At 37.4% G+C, this 21,283-nt stretch overlaps 1 protein-coding gene across 1 annotated transcript in view; it reads right to left on the bottom strand.

Annotated features, from left to right (window-relative positions):
- Positions 1-562: 562 nt before the first annotated feature.
- Positions 563-21,283, bottom strand: part of ADAM28 (ADAM metallopeptidase domain 28) — a 72,399-nt gene continuing 51,678 nt past the window's right edge. Inside the window, exons 14-21 of the mRNA XM_043453489.1 lie at positions 20,525-20,720; positions 18,542-18,644; positions 15,966-16,125; positions 14,948-15,028; positions 14,068-14,146; positions 5,766-5,874; positions 4,741-4,819; positions 563-795 (exon numbers count right to left, since the gene is read on the bottom strand). Of these exons, the coding sequence (XP_043309424.1) occupies positions 775-795; positions 4,741-4,819; positions 5,766-5,874; positions 14,068-14,146; positions 14,948-15,028; positions 15,966-16,125; positions 18,542-18,644; positions 20,525-20,720 (828 nt within the window). The 3' untranslated portion in view covers positions 563-774. The remainder of the gene's footprint in view (positions 796-4,740; positions 4,820-5,765; positions 5,875-14,067; positions 14,147-14,947; positions 15,029-15,965; positions 16,126-18,541; positions 18,645-20,524; positions 20,721-21,283) is intronic.

Raw genomic sequence — 21,283 nt, 5'->3', positions numbered from 1 at the left:
CAAAAACATCCTGCAAATCACCAATTTACAAACTCTGGTTTATGTTAGTAATTTATTTCTGGTTTATGTTATTAATTTATTTAACTAAAACTTTTCTACTTAGTAATGTTCACTTTATGCTTGCCAGTAACTGAATTAAACAAATTTCTATAAAAATTTAATTAATAAATTCTTAATCAATTATAGTGAACTTCCAATTACACAGCTAATAAGGACTACTGAAGATAATGTAGGAAAAAGATATATAAACCAGAGAAGATTTATATAATTTTTTTTTGTAACTAAAGGTTCTAATTTGACAGTTTCATGGTTCAAACAGTTAAGATGTTGCTATCTAATGATGACTGTGCAATTTTCTCCTAGTTTCCTGTGATTTCTTATCTTCATTAGAGGGTGAATTAATTCCTAGTGAGTGAGAAAATAAAGGTGCATAAGTCCTTTAACAAATATTAGCCAGCATCATGGTAAAAAAATGGGGTGTGGAAAAGATTAGGAAATTCACCTAATTAGAGATATCAGAGAATCATAGCTCATTCTTTAGAATCATCCTCTTTCCTGTAAGTATGGAGAGGAGAAAATTTTAATTCATACAAAGATTATTAAGAGTATGTCTCTCTTGAAATGTTGTGTCATTAAAGTATAATCAAGAAATAGTAGCCTTGCTGGGTATAGATGGCAAAAAATAGTGTGGAAGTAAGTACATTTCTCTTCCATCCAGATTGTCCAGTCTTCCAAGCTGATCATTTACCCGGCAACACTTGCTTAGGTGTTACTTCAGATTTTTGGATTGGAGTCCTAAAGAAAGAGAAAACTCTTAAATAATGAATTTTTCCTAAAAATGTAGATATTCTATAACCTTTAACTATTAGGAAGTTAAAATGAATTATTTGTAGTCACACATCGTTTTCTATAGATTCTGTGATACTTCACAATGAAGGAGTGGAAACATGGGAGGGTAGAGAAAGAAAAAGAGAAAAACATCACACTGGGATCCAACTATCCATATGGGTACTTATAGGAAAGAAGGTGGGGATCAGGAGAACAGTGATGTCATGCTGAGTGTTTTTCTGTGGGAAATTTTCTCCATCTCATGATCCCTGGGTAATATTTCTGAGAAAACAAAGAATATTGGGGTCATCACTTTCTAGTAAAGACCCTTACATCTTCTTTCTCTTGGTTATTGTCCAAACTAGAGGGTGGACAGATGCTAAAGCCTATTGCACAGTTATAGAGATACTGTCCTCATTGAACATCCTCTTGGAAGACATGGTTAGAATTTCTGTCCTTGATTGCTACAAGATTGTAAAGTTTGACTATGTGTCACTAATCTTAGGTTTAGACACTGGATTATCCTTGAAAACAGTAGAAGAAAGTCTTATGTTTCTATGCTATAATAGAAACAAAAATAACGGTCGGCATTAAAAATGCTATTCAATTCTCGTCTTTACTCATTTCCTTATTTTAGTCTTTCCTTACCTCCTTGTCACTTACTTTTTAAAAAAAATTTTTTTTTTTTTTATGTGGACCATTTTTAGAGACTACTGAATTTGTTACAATATTGCTTCTTTTTTTTGTTTGTTTGTTTTGTTTTTATGTTTTGTTTCTTTGGTCATGAGGCATGTGGGATCCTAGGACCCCAATCAGGGACTGAACCTGTACCCCTACATTGGAAGGTGAAGTCCCAACCCCTGGACCACTAGGGAAGTCTCGGCCACTTATTTTAATTTCTACCTGACTCTCAGGGTCCAGTACAGATTCCAACCACTTAGCGGATTTTCCTCTTACTGCACCATTTGTACCCCATTCCTTATCCCTTCACCATACTTTTCTCTGTAGTATCATCTACTTTGGCACCCATCACATATGAGGAGCTAGGTGTTCCAGGGGCTTCCCTAGTGGCTCAGACGGTAAAGAATCCGCCTGCAATGTGGGAGACCTGGGTTCAGTCTTTGAGTTAGGAAGATCCCTTGGAGGAGGGCATGGTAACCCAGCTCACTATTCTTGCCTGGAGAATCCCCATGGACAGAGGGTCACAAACAGTCAGACATGACTGAGCAACGAAGCACACACAACACAGGTGTTCCATGTGCATACGACTTGCTTTCCCAGCAAAAAATGTAAAAATCATTGAAAAAATGACCTTAAATTTTCGTTCCTTCTCATTTACTCACAATAGAGTCCCAAGTAGGAGGCAAGATTCTCAGCACCCAGTTGAGTGAATGACTCTACCTCTTCATGGGTGTTGGTTTTTATTCTGGATTTGTCTTTATGGACTCTTTTTCATACACTTCCTCCTCTAGAAAACTGTGACTAGTAGAAGCCTTATTCTATCTAGAATAAGGAAGCAAAATCTAATTTATAACACAGTTTTATGCCCTCCAAACTATGCATCTAGAGACTATCCTTTGAAGGAGACAATTCATCTTCTACAGCAGAATTATGTATCCCTTTTTAACAATTACACAACAGAACTATTTTTAACAGTCAAAAATAAAGCCATACTAATTTATAGATAGTGAGGAGGCCTTGATTTCTCCAATATTCCTTTGGGCTACCATCTCTCAAGTTAGCTTGCTGCTGCTGCTGCTGCTAAGTCGCTTCAGTTGTGTCAGACTCTGTGCGACCCCATAGACGGCAGCCCACTAGGCTCCCCTGTCCCTGGGATTCTCCAGGCAAGAACACTGGTGTGGGTTTAGAGTATCCTAAAATGGAACCCAGAGTTTGGAAGACATCATTCACATTGGGCACAACAGTTCTTTCAAACATTGCCAGTGACCATCTGATACTTACAAGAAAAGAGAATGATACAGATGTAGAAATCAGTGGTGGAGGAAAACTTGGATTTGTAGGTAGCTAGCAAGAAGGTAGGAGAAGGCAATGGCACCCCACTCCAGTACTCTTGCCTGGAAAATCCCATGGACAGAGGAGCCTGGTAGGCTACAGTCCATGGGGTCGCTAAGAGTTGGATACGACTGAGCGACTTCATTTTCACTTTTCACTTTCATGCATTGGAGAAGGAAATGGCAACCCACTCCAGTGTTCTTGCCTGGAGAATCCCAGGGACAGGGGAGCCTGGTGGGCTTCTGTCTATGGGGTTGCAGAGAGTCAAACACAACTGAAGTGACTTAGCAGCAGCAGCAAGAAGGTTAAAAAAAAAAAAATTAATTAAAAAATGGGGCCTTGAAAATAAGTGTGCTTAAAAGAAAGGCTTATGTAGCTCAGCTGGTAAAGAATCCACCTACAATGTGGGAGACCTTGGTTTGATCCCTGGATTGGAAAGATCCCCTGGGGAAGGGAAAGGCTACCCACTCCAGTGTTCTTGCCTGGAGAATTCCAGGGACTGTACAGTCCATGGGGTCACAAAGAGTCGGACACAACTGAGCGACTTTCACTAAATCATTTTCAGATATGGAAAACTAGGAATAATCTAAACCTGTATATTTACATATGGGCTTCCCAAGTCTTCTCAGGTGGTGCTAAGGGTAAAGAATTTGCCTGCCAGTGCAGGAGATGCAAGAGATGCAGGTTCAGTCCCTCAGTTGGGAAGATCCCCTGGAGGAGGGCATGGCAACCCCTTACAGTATTCTTGCCTGGAGAATCCCATGGACAGAAGAGCCAAACAGGCTAAGGTCCATGGAGTCGCAAAGAGTCAGACATGACAAAAGTGACTTAGCATGCATGCACATATGTTTCCTGCTTTCATTTAGATGTGGACATACAGTTCAGAAATAAACTCAATGCCTACAGACATAGAAAGTTATGTTCATCATATGTCCATAAAATAGTTATATGAAACTTTGAAAATTGTAAAGCACTATAGAATTTAAAGAATCTTTCATTTGATAAAAATATATAAATTTTTAAAAATGAAATAATAAGTTTCCCAATTTCAGCTTCCAAATAAGCATCTTTTCTGATAATGTGAGCTCAGAACTAAGCTGGCACCAAGAGACTAGAGGAACAATCATAGTGACCCAGTCTCTGCACTCTGCTGGGTACAGAGCTATCAGAGATGGTTATGTTTCCATCAAAAACATTGTAATCAATGTCATTATCCTTAAGCAATTGCTATCTAAGTTTCTAAACTTGCAGGACACAACTAGGGCATTAAGGATTATACATATTACATGTATTGTCATACAAGTGTACAAGTTGTTGCTGTTATAGTCATTAAGTCATGTCTGACTCTTTGAACTGTTGCCTGCCAGACTCTTTTTTGTCCATGGGACTCTCCAGGCAAGAATACTGGAGTGGGCTGCCATGCCCTCTTCCAGGGGATCTTCCTCACCCAGGGATCGAAACCTCGTCTGGTGTCTCCCGCATTGGCAGGCAGATTCTTTACCACTAGCACCACATGGGAAGCCACAAGTATACAAATTATTGTCATTATCAGGATATTGCAAAAGGAATAAGGAATCGACCTAGAATCACACAGAGAGAGACAAAGAGAGGGAGAGGAAGCTGGCATCTGCCTTTCTTTTTTTCCCTTATTCTCTTTGCCTTTTGTAAACCACAGCAAAGTGGCCTCTACATTTTAGAGAGATTCTTTTGCATTTAACAAAAGGCAAAGGCGAACTTTCTGAAAGTGTAGTTACAAAGTCTGTGGTCCTTGCTACATACTAGTACTACACACTAGTGAGATAGATTTGTAAAACATTGCTGACTAGAAATGACAATTAAAGAGAGAGAGAGGATCATAAGCTGGGTTCCCCAGCAAACACACTACAGACTATGGTTCACCTCTTGGGATTGAACAGTCTTCGCCATCTGTGGTTTCCTCTTCTGACTGTGTGGGCCGGCATCAGTGGTAGACAGTGGCCTGTATGTGAAAGCATAGCATTTACAGTGACTTAGCAGTGTCTTTACCACAAGAGGGAGATTTGAGAGAAGTCTGCTCGTTTCCTTTGCCCTTTTGTGTCCTTCTTGGTAAGTGACGGGCTTTTCATCTGCTCCCTAGGAGATCCTCTGGATTTCCCGTTTATGTAATTCATAATCATCACCACTGATTTTCTTTTTGATTCTCTACCGAGCCATGATATCTAGTAATGATGGTCTTGAGTCCAACTTTTATCTAAATTATGCCTTTTAAATAAATAGAGATTTATTTTATTCATTCAATATTTATCAGAAGCCCATTCTGAGTGAATAAGTCAGTCTTTTGAAAATGCTAGAAAGATACTGCAGTGTCAAGATTATGTTTGAAAGACTGACTGATGTAGGTGCAAATCTAGATTCCATTACTTAGGTTGTAAGACTTTAAACATAATTGCTTACCTCCCTGAGTTTCTGTTTCCACATCAGTAAAAATGTGAAGTCACTAACTTTGCAGGGTTACTGTGAGGATAAATATATAATACCTTTTCATCTATAAAGTGGAAATACTAACAAGTAAACCTTATTTCCTTGTGAAGATTAAATGTTCTTATGAAGATTAAATGACATAATATATGCAAAAGGGCTAAGCAAGGTGCTTGCCATAAAGCTGTCATCAATACATTTTAAAGACTGTATTTGTCTAATGAGTGTTAAAGTCTTTAATAATGAGAGTTCTTCTTATTATGAATTATAAACAGAGATGAACAGAAGAAAAAAAGCAGGTTTTCCTGTGAAAAATGTCCCAGTAAACAGAATACCAAGCATCTGGGCTGAGAATAATGTATCTGTACTTATTTCTGAGTATTTGAAGCAAACTAAAATGAAATGAAATTTGATAATTTGGGTCCTTACATTTACAGTGAATTAGCTGTCCCCAAAGCAGGGCCTACCTCTGGGTTAACTTCTGCTTTTCTCTGGAGCTTCGGCATCGGATTACCATAGCAACCACCACAAATATGACGGTCCCAGGGAAGAGCACCCCAACCACAATGGAGAAGTCTGCAGCAAGGAGAACAAGGGCCTCATGAAAATACGATCAATTCACAAACACACATCACACTGGTCCTGATTTCTTTATCACAAACATCATCGATCCTTTTTCCAAAGAACATGCATTCCCTGGAAAATCTCTCATAGCCAGTAAAATGAAAATGTATCTTAATAATGATTATCATAATGTTATTTACATGAAAGGGGCTAAAGAAGATATCTATGCAGAACATTTTACATGAGATTGGTAAAGCATCAAAATAACTGAGAATTCTTAGAAGGAATAAATTGAAAACAAAAGGCTGGAAGATCAGAAAGTATATGAAGTAAGGGGGATGGCAGAAGAGGAGAGAAACATTTTTGAAAATTCAGCCTTGGAATAAAGCAAGTAAAAGTAACCTGAAGTCTTGAATTCCTATTCCTCTCAGGAGCAAATAAGAAGCTGAGACATAAAAAAGAGAAAGATGGATAATTGATAACTGATAGATAGATGGGACATAAGTGAGTGTTCTTCTGATGTTTGCTCTATATTAGAATTATATTTGGTGGGTTATAAGATGTTTTCTATTTTATATACAGCCTAGTTAATGAATGCAACTTTAATCTTTTGTTATTTCATATATTAATTTCTCATGATAATCTGAAACCACAAAGACCAGGGGGTACAAGTTTGAAGAACAATGCCAACAGCTACTGACTGCTCTCTTATTACAGAGATCACTAAACCAATAATAAGAATGCTTTTTTTTTTTTTTTGCATAAATGCAAGAAAAGCTCACAAATGTGAACACACATGGATGCAGAAAGGTAGAGACCTCAGAAGTAGGATTCGAGGCAAGATAATAATTGTTCAAATACTGAATAGTCTCTACCCTCCATAAAAATTTTTATCCAAAAAACCAAAGGAAATACAATTCCAAGGCATTTGTGTTAGAAATAGTATAGATATGTTCAGAACTTTTTTTTAATGTACTTGCACTAAGAACAACATTGTAGCTAATTTCAAAAGAGTGACATGGTCCAGAGGAAATAAAGACGAACTCATAAAGACACCCATAATTTGAAAGGTCGTGATCTAGGGATAAAGCTGGGGCATAACAGATGGAGAGTATTATAACAGGAAGGAGCTTTATAGTTGAAGATGGCAGTGTCTGAACAGAAAACACAGCCTTTTCTATTTCTGGAAACGTAGGTCTAGGAAATTGGAACCAGCTCTCTCACTAAAAACGGCAAATTGAACTAAAAAAAAAAAAAAGCTTCCTAAAAACACAGAAGTGCTAAAGAATAGGGGGAAATTACTCTGGAGTGAGAGAAAATTAGTTTGGAGTGAGACAGCAGGAACCCAGAAAGACAGAAAGGAAAATGATTCTGGATGGAAGCCCAGAAATGCACAAAAGAATGAAGAGCAAATAAACCAAGACTGAACCTTAATGTAACTGTAGACTTTGGGTGATAATCGTGCCTCCATGTAGGTTCCTTAACTGTAACAAACATCCCACTCTGGTGGGGGATGTTAGTGGTGAGGATGACTGTGCACATGTAGGGCAGGATATATGGGAAACCTTTGTACTTTCTACTCAGTTTTCCTGTGGAGTTACAAACTGCTCTAAAAAGTAAAGTATATATTAAAAATAATAAAGTGGAAATTTTTATGATGGCCACTAAAAGAATACAAAATAAATGCAATGCATAATCTCCAAATTAATAAAAAGAAAACTGGAGTGATTAAAATCCTTATGATGCCCATAAGATAAGAAAGAAGAGAAAAAGGAAGAGACCAGATAGGAAGAATACACCCAAGTATATCAGTAATTACATTTAATTTGAATGGATCACGTTTTAAAAAAAAAATTATTATCAATCTAAAATTTTTAAACATATTTGTATTTTTAAAATGAGAGGCAGATGTAAAACATGAGGTTTCAGAAAGATGAAAATAAAAGTAAGAAAAAAGTTAAAGCAAAACAATATAGACCAAAATAAATATGATACAGCTCTATTTTTCTCCAGGATCTGTAGACTTTAAAAGGCAAGAAAACTAAAGATACACACAAGCATTTCATAATGACAAGAGTGTTAATACACTGGGAAGACATACAATTCTAAGTTTTTTTGAAGAGGATATCAAGGTCTCAAAATATATAGGCATTTATAGACCCAGAATTTTCTTGGGCTGCAAAATCACTGCAGATGGTGACTGCAGCCATGAAATTAAAAGATGCTTGCTCTTTGGAAGAAAAGCTGTGACAAACCTAGACAGCATATTAAAAAGCAGAGACATTACTTTACTGACAAAGGTCTGTCTAGTCAAAGTTATGATTGTTCCAGTAGTCATGTATGAATGTGTGAGTTGGACCATAAAGAAAGTGGAGTGCTGAAGAATTAATGCTTTTGAACTGTGATGCTGGAGAAGACTCTTGAGAGTCCTGAGAGTCCCTTGGACTGCAAGGAGATCCAATCAGTCAATCCTAAAGCAAATGAGTCCTGAATATTCATTGGAAGGACTGAAGCTGAAGCTGAAGCTCCAACACTTTGGTCAACTGATGCAAAGGGCTGACTCATTGGAAAAGATCCTGATGCTGGGAAAGATTGAAGGCAGGAAAAGGGGATGACAGAGGGTGAGATGGTCGAATGGCATCACCAACTCGATGGACATGAGTTTGAGCAAGCTCTGGGAGTTGGTGATAAACAGAGAAGCCTTCAGTCCATGGGGTCTCAAAAAGTCAGACATGACTGAGTGACTGGACTGAACTGAAATGAACTGAATAGAACCAGAAGTGATAGCCAAGTTCATGATTATAGTGGGGATTTTAATACTTGTGGCTCTGTAACTGATACAACAAACAAACAAGATATCAATAAGGATTAATATATTACACACAACTAACAAACATGGATTAAAAAACATGGAAAACACTGCACATAACTGCATAATACATATTTTTTTGTGCACAGACAGAACACCTACAATATGGGCATAGGCTGAGTCATAGAAAGTGTCAATAAATTTCAACACATTCCCAATACTGTAGATCTTCTGATCCCTATGGAATTATGCTGCATATAATGTTAACAATAGCTAGATAATCTGTATATGCATATACATTAAGAAATATACATGTAAACATTTCAAGGGCCAAAGAATAAAGCAAATGGAAAATTGAAAATGATTTGAATCAAATGATTATGAAAATATCAGTTGCCATATGGGCTACAAACTGAAAAGTAATGAGGCAAAGATTTCTTTCAAGAATTTTTTTTTAAGATGAAATAAGCTTAAGGAAAGGGGATTGTATAAAGCAGAAATTGAAATAGCAAAAAAAAAAAAAGTTTGAAAAAGAAAAAACAAACCATAAAGAATAATTAAAGTTTTAAAATTTTGTTAGGATAACACAAAAAAAGATAAAAATCATGCTACAGATCCTATAGATATTGCAAAGATAAGTAAGTATTATGAGGAATTTTAATTTTTTTCCCATTTATTTTTATTAGTTGGAGGCTTATTACTTTACAATATTGTAGTGGTGTTTGTCATACATTGACATGAATCAGCCATGGATTTACATGTATTCCCCATCCCAATCCCCGCTCCCACCTCCCTCTCCAGCCAATCTCTCTGGGTCTTCCCAGTGCACCAGACCCGAGCACTTGTCTCATGCATCCAACCTGGGCTGGTGATCTGTTTCACCCTTGATAATACATGTTTTGATGCTGTTCTCTCTGAACATCCCACCCTCGCCTTCTCCCACAGAGTCCAAAAGTCTGTTCTGTACATCTGTGTCTCTTTTTCTGTTTTGCATATAGGGTTATTGTTACCATCTTTTTAAATTCCATATGTATGCATTAGTATACTGTATTGGTGTTTATCTTTCTGGCTTACTTCACTCTGTATAATGGGCTCCAGTTTCATCCATCTCATTAGAACTGATTTAAATGAATTCTTTTTAATGGCTGAGTAATATTCGATTGTGTATATGTACCACAGCTTCCTTATCCATTCGTCTGCTAATGGGCATCTAGGTTGCTTCCATGTCCTGGCTATTATAAACAGTGCTGTGATGAACATTGGGGTACACGTGTCTCTTTCAGATCTGGTTTTCCTCAGTGTGTATGCCCAGGAGTGGGATTGCTGGGTCATATGGCACTTCTATTTCCAGTTTTTTAAGGAATCTCCACACTGTTCTCCATAGTGGCTGTACTAGTTTGCATTCCCACCAACAGTGTAAGAGGGTTCCCTTTTCTCCACACCCTCTCCAGCATTTATTGCTTGTGGACTTTTGGATGGCAGCCATCCTGACTGGCGTGTAATGGTACCTCATTGAGGTTTTGATTTGCATTTCTCTGATAATGAGTGATGTTGAGCATCTTTTCATGTGTTTGTTAGCCATCTGTATGTCTTCTTTGGAGAAATGTCTGTTTACTTCTTTGGCTCATTTTTTGATTGAGTCATTTATTTTTCTGGAATTGAGCTGTAGGAGTTGCTTGTATATTTTTGAGATTAAACCTTTGTTATGAGGAATTTTAAACTAAAACATTGAAGTTCAACTGAATGAGGAAAATGTCTAGTAAAATATAATAAAACTTGTATAAGAAGATATAAAAAACCTGAAGGTTCTTATAACTACTAAAGATGGATCTTTAATTAAAATATTGTGCAGAACTATACAGGCCCACTTGGCTTACTGACAAGTTCTAACCAGATGTTTAAGGAGAGTCTTCCATTCTTATACAGATTCTTCCAGGGAATTTAAGTAAATGAAAACACTCCACTTTGTTTAACATGACTAGCATAATCTTGTACTCAGATTTAGCAAGGATGCTATGAGAAAATTATAGGCATCACCCATGAACACAGAGTAATGGCAAACATCACCCATCAGTATCTATAAGAGCTATTAAATATTTCCATGTTGGGTTTATGCAAGGAATGCAAAATTAGATAAATGTTCAAATATCAATCAGTTTATTTAGCAATACCAACAGAGTAGAGTTAAAAATCTTAACCAGTAAATAAAAATTATTTGACACAATTCTTCAGTTCAGTTCTGTTCAGTTGCTCATTCATGTCCAACTCTTTGTAGCCCCATGAACCGCAGCACACCAGGCCTCCCTGTCCATCACCAACTCCTGGAGTCCACCCAAACCCATGTCCATCAAGTCGGTGATGCCATCCAGCCATCTCATCCTCTGTCGTCCCCTTCTCCTCCTGCCCTCAATCTTTCCCAGCATCAGGGTCTTTTCAAATGAGTCAGCTCTTCACATCAGGTGGCCAAAGTATTGGAGTTTCAGCTTCAACATCAGTTCTTCCAATGAACACCCAGCACTGATCTCCTTTAGGATGGACTGGTTGGATTTCCTTTCGGTCCAAGGGACTCAAGAGTCTTCTATTAAACTAGGAATAGAAGTGAATTTTCTTAGATGAAGAGGATCTAATATGAAAGAATAACTTTAGATAACAGGGCAAAATACTGAAAGTCTTTCCTAAGATTGGGAAAGAAATAAAGAGGCTTGCTGTCTCTTGCTACTTCTGTTCAACATTGCACAAGGAAAAAAAGTACAAGAAATTAAAATTGTGAATATTAGAGAGGAAGTAGCAAAACTGTCATTTTTCTCAAAGAGTATGATTGAATATGTAGAAAATGTAAAAGAATTTATAAGTTACTAAAATTATTGACAGGTTAGCAGAGGTGCTTCATATAAAAATAAATATATAAAAATTAGTTGAAGTTCTATATTCTAGTCATAGTTAAAATATTTTTTAAAAAAATACCATTCAAAATATACAATATAAATTAATTTCTTATAAATCCAGTTAAACAATATATATTGTATATAAAAATTCTATAGTGAAAATCATTGAATATTATTTGGCAAAATTAAAAAATGCTAAGTAAATGGATACTTATTTCATGTAATGGGTTTGGAATTCAATATTTTATATATGCTCATTCTTCCCCAAGTGAATCTATAGATACAGTTTGGACTAACTTTAAATTCCAACAGGAATTGTGTGTGTAACTTGAGAGGTAAAATATATGTGGAAGTACAAAAGCTAATAGCCAACACATTCTTGAAGAACAAAATTAAAGGACTGCCTCTAAGATAACAAACTTATCTTAAAGATACAATAATAAAAGGATATTATATTGGCGTGTGTGTGGTCAGTCATGTCAGACTCTTTGTGACCCCATGGACTGTAGCCTGCCAGGCTCCTCTGTCCATGGGATCCTCCAGGCAAGAATACTGGAGTGAGTTGTCATTTCCTCCTCCAGAGGATCTTCCCAATCCAGGGACACACATCTCCTGCAATGGCAGGAGGATTCTTTATCACTGAGTCACCTAGGAAGGCCTTATACTGGCATATGGATAGTCAAATAGAACCCCCAGAAAAGTAGAAATATCCCAGAAAGACACACATGCAGACACACATGCTTTATTAGAAAACTGGCCATATCAATGTATGACAAAATCCACTGAAATGTTGTGAAGTAATTAGCCTCCAACTAATAAAATAATAATAATAATAATAATAAAATAAATAAATTAATTAAAAAAAAAAGAAAGAAAGAAAATTGGCACTATAAAGCATTAAGGAAGGATGATCTATTACATGGGTTTCCCAGGTGGTGCTAGTGGTAAGGAACCCACTTGCCAGTTCAGGAGACACAAGAGACAAGGGATTGATCCCTGGGCCAGGAAGATCCTCTGGAGAAGGGCATGGCAACCCACTCCAGTATTCTTGCCTGGAGAATCTCATGGACAGAGGAGCCTGGTGGATTACAATCCATGGGGTCACAAAGAGTTGGATACTACTGAAATGATTTAGCATAGCACAGATCTATTACATAAATGATGGTGTGACAATTGAATACCTATCTGGGATAAAAGTGAAATTGAATACTTGCATCATACACAGAATAATTCTAGATACATTACAGATTTAAATTTGAAAAAGCAATACAATAATCCTTTTCAGAAGATCATATACGGATATACATTCATAACTTCAGGATAGAAACAAATTCCTTAAAAAGGACACAAAAAGGAAAAAAAAAACTAATCATCAAGGAAATGATAAACAAATTGACTACATTACAATTAAAAGCTTCTTTAATCACATGACATCACAAAGAGAGTGAGAAAACACAGAATGAAGGGAGTTATTTGTAGCACATATAACTGAAAAATAGCTTATATCAAGCATATTAAAACTTAAACAAGTTAACAGGGGGTCGGGGAGACACCCAATAGAAAAATACACAAAATGGCATGAACAAATATTTCATAAAAGAGAAAATACCAATGGCCAAAAAAAAAATTAAGAAAAGATTCTATCATTATTACTAGCTATAAAAAGAATTTAAACAAAAATTTCAATGTGTTATCACTACTGACCCACACGAGTTGCTAAAATATAACAATTCTATTTATGCCAAATGGCTTAAAGGTTGTAAAGCACTAGGAAGGGGTTCTGAGGAAGAGCAGCTGTTTCTAAAAGTAAATTATAATGAAGAGCTCTGTCCTCAGGGCAAGATATTCATCACCATGGCAACTGGAGGTGAGGCTCTCTACTCTGGCTATTTCCACATTGAATATCTGAGGTCTATAGGGAGATCTGCCTACTGATGGAGCTCTCAGCCAGATCTCCCATCAGGAGAGGTAAGGTCCAACAAGCATGAACACATGCCAAGAAACCCCTGTAAGCTAATTCAAGTCAACCTAATCCCACATTCAATGAAGGATCATATATCCTGAAGTAAAAATAGAAAAATGAAATATAAGAGAGGGTGAAAAAAAAAAAAACCTCAAAAGAAATAGAGGTAATCTGGAGAAGAGACTGAACCTGCAAAAATAATAAGTCATATTCTTAGAAAGTTTTATGAGGATATTATACCTAGTATACATTCAGTCAAGGCTGTTATGAAAACGGGACAATTGTAAAGCAAGAAAACTCAGAAAATTAAAATGAAATGACAAATATAAAATTTCAAGAATTTTGGTAAAATATAAAAACATAAGAAGGTGAGAAATATGATTTAAAAGTTGTTGGAGAGACTTTGGAGTTAATATCATGGATTCATTACCTACAGAACAGGAATTCCAAGGAGAGAGAGAAAAAGGCATGGAATCTTACATAATAGGAAATAAACGCCTGGAAGAGGTGAGCAGTTTTCTCTGGTTAGACATGTATAGTTTACGTACTGAAGACCGTGGAAGAACGAGAGCAGTCAGGAGGGGCCCATCCTTCTTTACACTGACACTGAAGCTCATGGTCACACACCTAGAGAAGCAATGGTTCTGTTAGTTTTCTCATTGGACTGACGCGCAACACACGGGCTTATTCGTCCATAATTAAGTACATTTCAGAAAAAAAAAAAAGAATAGCCCCCTCCTCTGCAGCCTTTCAACTACCTACATATTTTAAGCATCAATAATAGGAATTTCATAATGCCATCTGCAGCAACATGGATGAACTTAGAGAAACATCATCCTGAGTGAAGTAAGTCAGGCAGAGAAGGAGAAATATCATATGACATACTTATATGTGGAATCTAAAAGAATTGATACAAATGAACTTACAAAACAGAAAGAGACTCACAGGCTTAGAGAATGAAATTATGGTTCTTGGGGGGACTGGATAGTTAGGGAGTTTGGGATGGACATGTATACATTGCTATATTTAAAATGGATAACCAACAAAGACCTACCTACAGCATAGGAAACTCTGCTCAGTGTTATGTGGCAGGCTGGATGGGAGGAGAGTTTGGGGAGAATGGATACGTGTGTGTGTGTGTGTGTGTGACCGAGTCCCTTTGATATTTGCCTGAAACTATCAGAACATCATTTGTTAATTGGCTATATGCTAATATAAAATAAAAAGTTAAAAAACAAAACAAAAAACAGGAATTTTAGTACCAGGTTCTTTGAAGGAAGTTTTCATTGAATCAAAGTACCGAAGAGTTAGATAAACTTAGTTGTTTGAATCATTCAACACTGAAATATCACATTAATATCACCCAAACTGTTTGACCTAAAATGACATAAGATTTGGTACGCTTTGGGAAACACTGTCAAGACTTACAGCATGTCCTTTGCACTTAGAGGAGCAATTTGCTGATTTGTAAGTTCTTTCCAGGTCCACACATTCTGCGTTAATGCAAACCTGAAAGTGATGTGAAAAACACAAAGCCGACATGAATGTCCAAAGATATCACTTATGCACACTGATGACTCTTCAGGAGTTAATCTTCTATTTTTAGCTACTATTAATGCTATCAAGAGCTTCCCAGGTGGCTCAGTGGATAAAGAATCTGCCTGCAATGCAGGAGATGCAGGAGACGTGGGTTCAGTCCTGGATCTGGAAGATCCCCTGGAGGGGGAAATGGCAACCCACTCCAGTATTTTTGCCTGGGAAATCCCATGGACAGAGGAGCCTGGTGGGTTACAGTCCACAAGGTCACAAAGAATCGGAAAAGACTGAAGCGACTAAGCATACATGCACATATTGTTATCAAACTTGCTTTTTATTCGAGAAATCACAGCATCCCTTTGAAAATAGGAAGATGGAATCTAGGTAATTTTTGTAATAAAATATTTAGGAAGTCCTCTCTAAAGAAAATTTTCTTACTTCATTCCCTCATGGATTATTCTCTTAATCCACCTCTTTAGTCCAGCTCTACAGACTGATAGTTAGCACTGAGCTAAGCATTGCACATGATACAAGGTACTCATTCCAAGCAAAAATACTATGGAAAACAAGTTAATATCATATCATCTCTAAGATTAAAATAAAATTTTGTGTAAAAATAAGTAGTATTGCTATGATTATACTTATTATTATCAGTGGCTATCATTTGCTGAGAACCTACCAATTTAGGGGCAATAAAACTTGCCCGAATTTAACATCCTTGTGCTAAGCACATATTAGTTACTTATTAAATAACACTGAAGGGAACAACACAGTCATGTACACATGAATGGCGTAAACATTACTTTGAAAATTGTGCTCCATGAAACACAGAGAGGCCCGAGAAGAAAATAAACAAAACAAAAACCAAACGGAAAGAACGTTCTGAGTAAAAGCCGCAATTTCAACTCACCTTCTTATCTCCACATTTGGTTCCATTGATTACCATGCCAATTTCTTCACTGCTGTCTTCAGGATCAAATAGTCTACATGTCAGGGTTGTGACTATACGTCCCTTCCAGGGCAGATAATCTGAGCCACCATTACAGAACAACTTCCCACACATGGCATCTCTGAGGAAAAGCCAAAATTTGCTGCTGTTGAAGCACCAGGATCCAAACTGCCGTTTTATGCAAACGTAAATCGCCTCCTGGACTATCAATATTTAACTAATGGCATTTTTCCCTAAGGCAGAGACTCCTAGTTCTCCTTTGTACCAATTTCCCCCTTATTCTTAAGTAACAGAACCACCACATTCAATGGTTTCCAAGGCCCGGTGTTGCTAAAAAAACAAACGACAAGAACAAAAAACCCCTTGTCTCCCAGATTCCCTAATTTTGGCCAGTTACCTAAATTCTGGCCAGTGGGAAGGATGCAGAACCTTAACTTCAGATTCTTGAAAGTGGCCTTATGTGAGGGTATGTGTTGTTGTTGATGTTCAGTCACGAAGTTGTGTCTGACTCTTTGGGACCCCATGGACTGCAGCACGCTAGGCTCCCTTGTCCTGCACTATCTCCCATAGTTTGCTCAAATCCGTGTCCACTGAGTAGGTGATGCGGTTCGACCATCTCACCCTCTGCTGCCCCTTTCCCTTTTCCCTTCCATCTTTCCCAGCATCAGGGTCTTTTCCAGTGAGTCAGTTCTTTGCATCAGGTGACCAAAGTATTGGAGCTTCAGCTTCAACAATCAGTTCTTAACATCAAGGAGGGCACCTAGGAAGTCAGTTTCTGTCTTGTTTCAGCTAAGGTTATTTATTGCATGAATTGCAGCAGAATAATTCTCCTGACTATAGCTGTATCAGTATAAGGCTGAGCCTTGGATGACACTCCAAGGCATCATGTGAGTTCCTGAAAGAACCCTGCAAATTCAGATGAAACTGCTAGGGGCTCACTAAAGCCTTACATTCACTAGCAAGGGGAAGAAAGTCAACGCCAACAAAATTGGAATCAATAGCTTTTATGCAAAATTTAGAGGAAAGTTGTGAAAAAAGTCTTCTGAGAGTGTTAGAATCAGATTCTTCTGATTACTCTGGTGGCTTTTAGAAAAAAATACCACTGAGGAGCAGAGAAAGGCATGCATTCTTTCCAGACTTGAGAAGGTGTTTTTCTTGAATAATTTAGGTAGAGCTTTAACAGGAAGGCTCTAAAAAGGTGAAAGTTGCTCAGTCATATCTGACTCTGCAACCCCATGGACTGTAGCCTACCAGGTTTCTCTATCTGTGGAATCCTCCAGGCAAGAATACTGGAGTGGGTTGCCATTTCCTTCTCCAGGGCATCTTCCCAACCCAGAGACTGAACCCAGGTCTCCTGCATCACAGGCAGACTCTTGATCCTCTGAGCCACCAAGGAAGCCCTAGGAAGGCTCTAGGACCCAGGGAATTTCAGGCTTACTTCTCACTACAAGCAAAAATTATTAAGAAGTGATCAGAAGGCCAGTCTGTGGGAAGAAATGAAATGCTTATGCCTTTGGTTGCAGAAATTATCCAGTATTCACACAAGCATTTATACAGAACAAGGGTGTGTGTACACTTTACAGAGGAAAGATGGAATTACCCTAGCCTCTTTTTCCTATCACAACCTCTCATACTAAATATTGCTACCCACTCACTCTACTCCCACACACACATAGCCTTTTATTAATATATTTTCCCCTGATTTCCTATAAAGGAGATCCCACAAGGCATGACCATCTTTGAGGCTCAAACTCCCCAAGAGATGATCTTCTGTCCAACATAGCTTGTTTGGTAATAACTATCATCAAGAAATATTAGTGTTATTTCAACAGAAAAAACTTGGAGAAATGCTGATGTTTTTCATTAAGTGTCTTGTTACACATTAGTTTGCCCATGCAAAGTTTGGAACAGGTATTTCATCTATTATCATTTAATTTTTAAAAATCATCTTAGAACTGTAGGATCCAAGGGAAATATATAGAAAGATCTCAAGTTCACTGATTACAGTATTTTATCTTTTCTTTTTTCAGACTATCAGTTTTTTTATGGAAAACAAATTCTTTAGGTCAGTTGTCAGTCTTTTCCCTTACTGTACTTTTTCTTTATGGAATGCCATGGCAAGTTCAAAAACCACCTGTACAATCATTGTGTTGCTTATTCCTCTGAGAAGATATGTACTTCTACCATAGAATCATCATGAAATGCAGTAGATGGAAAAGCATCTGAAGCATACTGGAGAATCAGTTCACACATTTCCAGCGAGGCCCATTTACTCTTGTATATTCCTTCTCAAACGTTCATTCTATTTAACAGCAGCTATACTTGGTGTCCTTTGAAGCACGCATTATGAGAAACTGAAAAATGGGAATCATTCCCTATTTACCTTTTTAACTCAGTGTCTAGCCTAAAATAAAGCAAGTAATAGTCACTCAATGAATGTTTATCAAATAAATGATGTCCAAATTACTTTCTCTTTAAATGGGATAAATCAACATGTGTGAAAATGAGCAGGAAGTTCAAATAGCAAGGCCACTTACTTTGCTTTACAGGGAATGCGTGTGTTGTTCACTTTTCGACAGTATCCATAAGTTGATCCACCTTCATTTTTTCTAAAACATGACTTATCTGCAACCTGGGATCCTAGGATCAAGCAAGGTCAGTAAGGTCATAGATGGAAAGAAGAGAAGTAAGTAGTTCAGTGCTACAAAGGATTCATGAAACAGAAAGACAGCATGAAGAATACGATTTTAGCATTATACCTCTTCTTGGAAATATAGTTTGATATGATATCAAGAGAGATGTCTGGAGTTAAAATAACATTTTGGATGGCCTATTTTTGAATGATGGCTATCTAAATATTTGGAAACATCTGCAAGATTGAAGACTTAGCTAGAAGAGCCATAGTTATCCTAGCAGCAGCCCACAGGCAGATCCTGGAATGCTGTCCTGTTGGAGGGTATACATGTGACAGGTACACCCTATGCTTAGTCAGACTTCTACTCTGCCAGGAAGTAATATGCATCACAAGTTTAATTTCTCATGCAATCTTCATCAGATGGGCAATCAGTGGTTAAGAGCTGTATGATATGGTTAGTTGCCTTAAACTTTCAATTTGCTCTGTGTGAAAATGATGACTCTATGATAGTATGCCCTTGTAATGTTATTATGAGGAATTTTTTTTTAAGTTTTTAGGATTATGTCTTTTTAAAAAACAAACTTTATTTATTTAAATGTTTGATCACTCCTGGAGTCATGTGAGATCTTAGTTTCCCTACCAGGGATCGAACCCACACCCTCTGCATTGGAAGACAGAGTCTTAACCATTGAACCACCAAGGAAGTCCACTATTAAGAAGATTAAATGAGTTAATCTATGTGAGCCACTGAGAAGAGTGCCTGGTCAGTAGAACATGGTGTAAAAATATTGCCCATTCTTATTAGCATTCTCATTTTGTTAATAAAGATACAGGGGGTAGTATTGGTTAAAGCCACAGAGATGAAAAATCAGACTTCAAATCAAGTTCTATTGAGTCAAATGACTCTATCCTTCTTTTTCTAATGCCTCTACTCCTTCTCTCTCCCCAACCTTAAAGATCAATATGAAGACCTGGAAAATATGAATCCAACCTTTGAAAAAACAATAATGAAGTTAAAAATAATAAAAAGCCTATGGAATCTAGGACTAGGAGATACAAAGTACTATAGGATGGTTAAGAAATAAGGTCCCGTCGTATAGCTCAGGGAACTACATTCAATATCCTGTAATAAACCATAATGGAAAGAAATACAAAAAACTGTCACTATTTGCAGATGACATGATTCTATATAGAAAATCCTAAAGATGCTACCAGAAAACTACTCATCAATGAATTTGAGCTCATCAATGAATTTGAAAACTACTAGAGCTCATCAATGAATTTGGGAAAGTTGCAGGATACAAAACTAATACACAGAAATCTTGCATACCTATACACTCACAGCAAAAGATCAGAATGAAAGATTAATCAGTGGAGCAGAATAGAAAGTCCGGAGATAAACTCACACACCTATGGTCACCTAATCTATGACCAAAGAGGTAAGAATACACAGTGGAGAAAAGACAGTCTCTTCAGTAAGTAGTGCTGGGAAAACTGGACAGCTACATGCAAAAGAATGAAATTAGAACACTTCCTAACACCACACACAAAAATAAACTCAAAATGGATTACAGACCTAAATGTAAGACCAGATATTTAAAACTCTTAAAGGAAAATACAGGCAGTTCACACTATGACATAAATCACAGGATCTTTTTGACCCCCCTCCTAGAGTGATGAAAATAGAAACGAAATAAACAAACGAAACCTAATTAAAGGTAAAAGCTTTTGCACAGCAAAGGAAACCATAAAGGAAAGACAGACGGATGGGACAGAATGCTACTTCAGCCACAACGAAACACTGTCCCTTGGGATGATAGGGTTTTCCTGCGTGTGAACATGGAAAGAGGCAGACGTGCCAGTGACCCTGGGCTTGTCCTCCTACCTGGTCCCCAGAGGTCAGTGCACTGCTTCTCCAGGGTGGGGCACGTTCCCATCCAGCAGTAGCCCGTCCCATTCTGGCAAGGGAAGCCATTGATTTGGTACCGATCACTGGGGCAAAGAGGAGATTTGCCATCACACAGGTCGGGCAGGTCACACTCATCTTTTGCTGGTCTGCACACCTCACCAGCCTTTTTTAACTGTAGGGAAATAAAAATGTAGACATGAGCTTTTTCCACCTGACCTACCATAGTATCTCAAATTGATGCAAATTATATTTTCCCTGTGGCCTTTAACTAGCAATGCGTACCTAGAGGCATCGTTCTATTTTAGTTTACAGTTGTATAAGCCAAAACCATCTCCTATAATGTCACTTCTACTGACTTTGGCCGAACCCTGAGTCGTTAAAGCAATCACTACTTCTGAATTTGTAGAGCAACTGCTATAAAAATAACAATGAAAAAATACTTTAGAACACCAAGCAATATTATAGATGCGAAGAAGGAAGTTAACTCTCCCTTTGTTAAATGCATTTTTCTCAAGCTTTTCAAGGAGATTTAAATCTGCAGCTCCAGAAATTTACTGGTGAAGTGAATCTTCTGTAATAAGGAAGATAAGCTTCGAAGCCCCGATCAGCATGCTCTGAGATTTTCCCAGGCATCGAGTTTCCTAAACCTGAATTCCTTTTAATGTAATTTTAGATATTTCTTTTTTCACTCACATCTTCCTATGGAGTGATTTATTAAGAGGGAGAAACAAACCA

The sequence above is a fragment of the Cervus canadensis genome, chromosome 30 (genome assembly GCF_019320065.1).
Source record: "Cervus canadensis isolate Bull #8, Minnesota chromosome 30, ASM1932006v1, whole genome shotgun sequence".
NCBI lineage: Eukaryota > Metazoa > Chordata > Mammalia > Artiodactyla > Cervidae > Cervus > Cervus canadensis.
The sequence above is the reverse complement of the archived record's forward strand: the minus strand, read 5'-3'. Positions and strand labels throughout refer to the sequence as shown.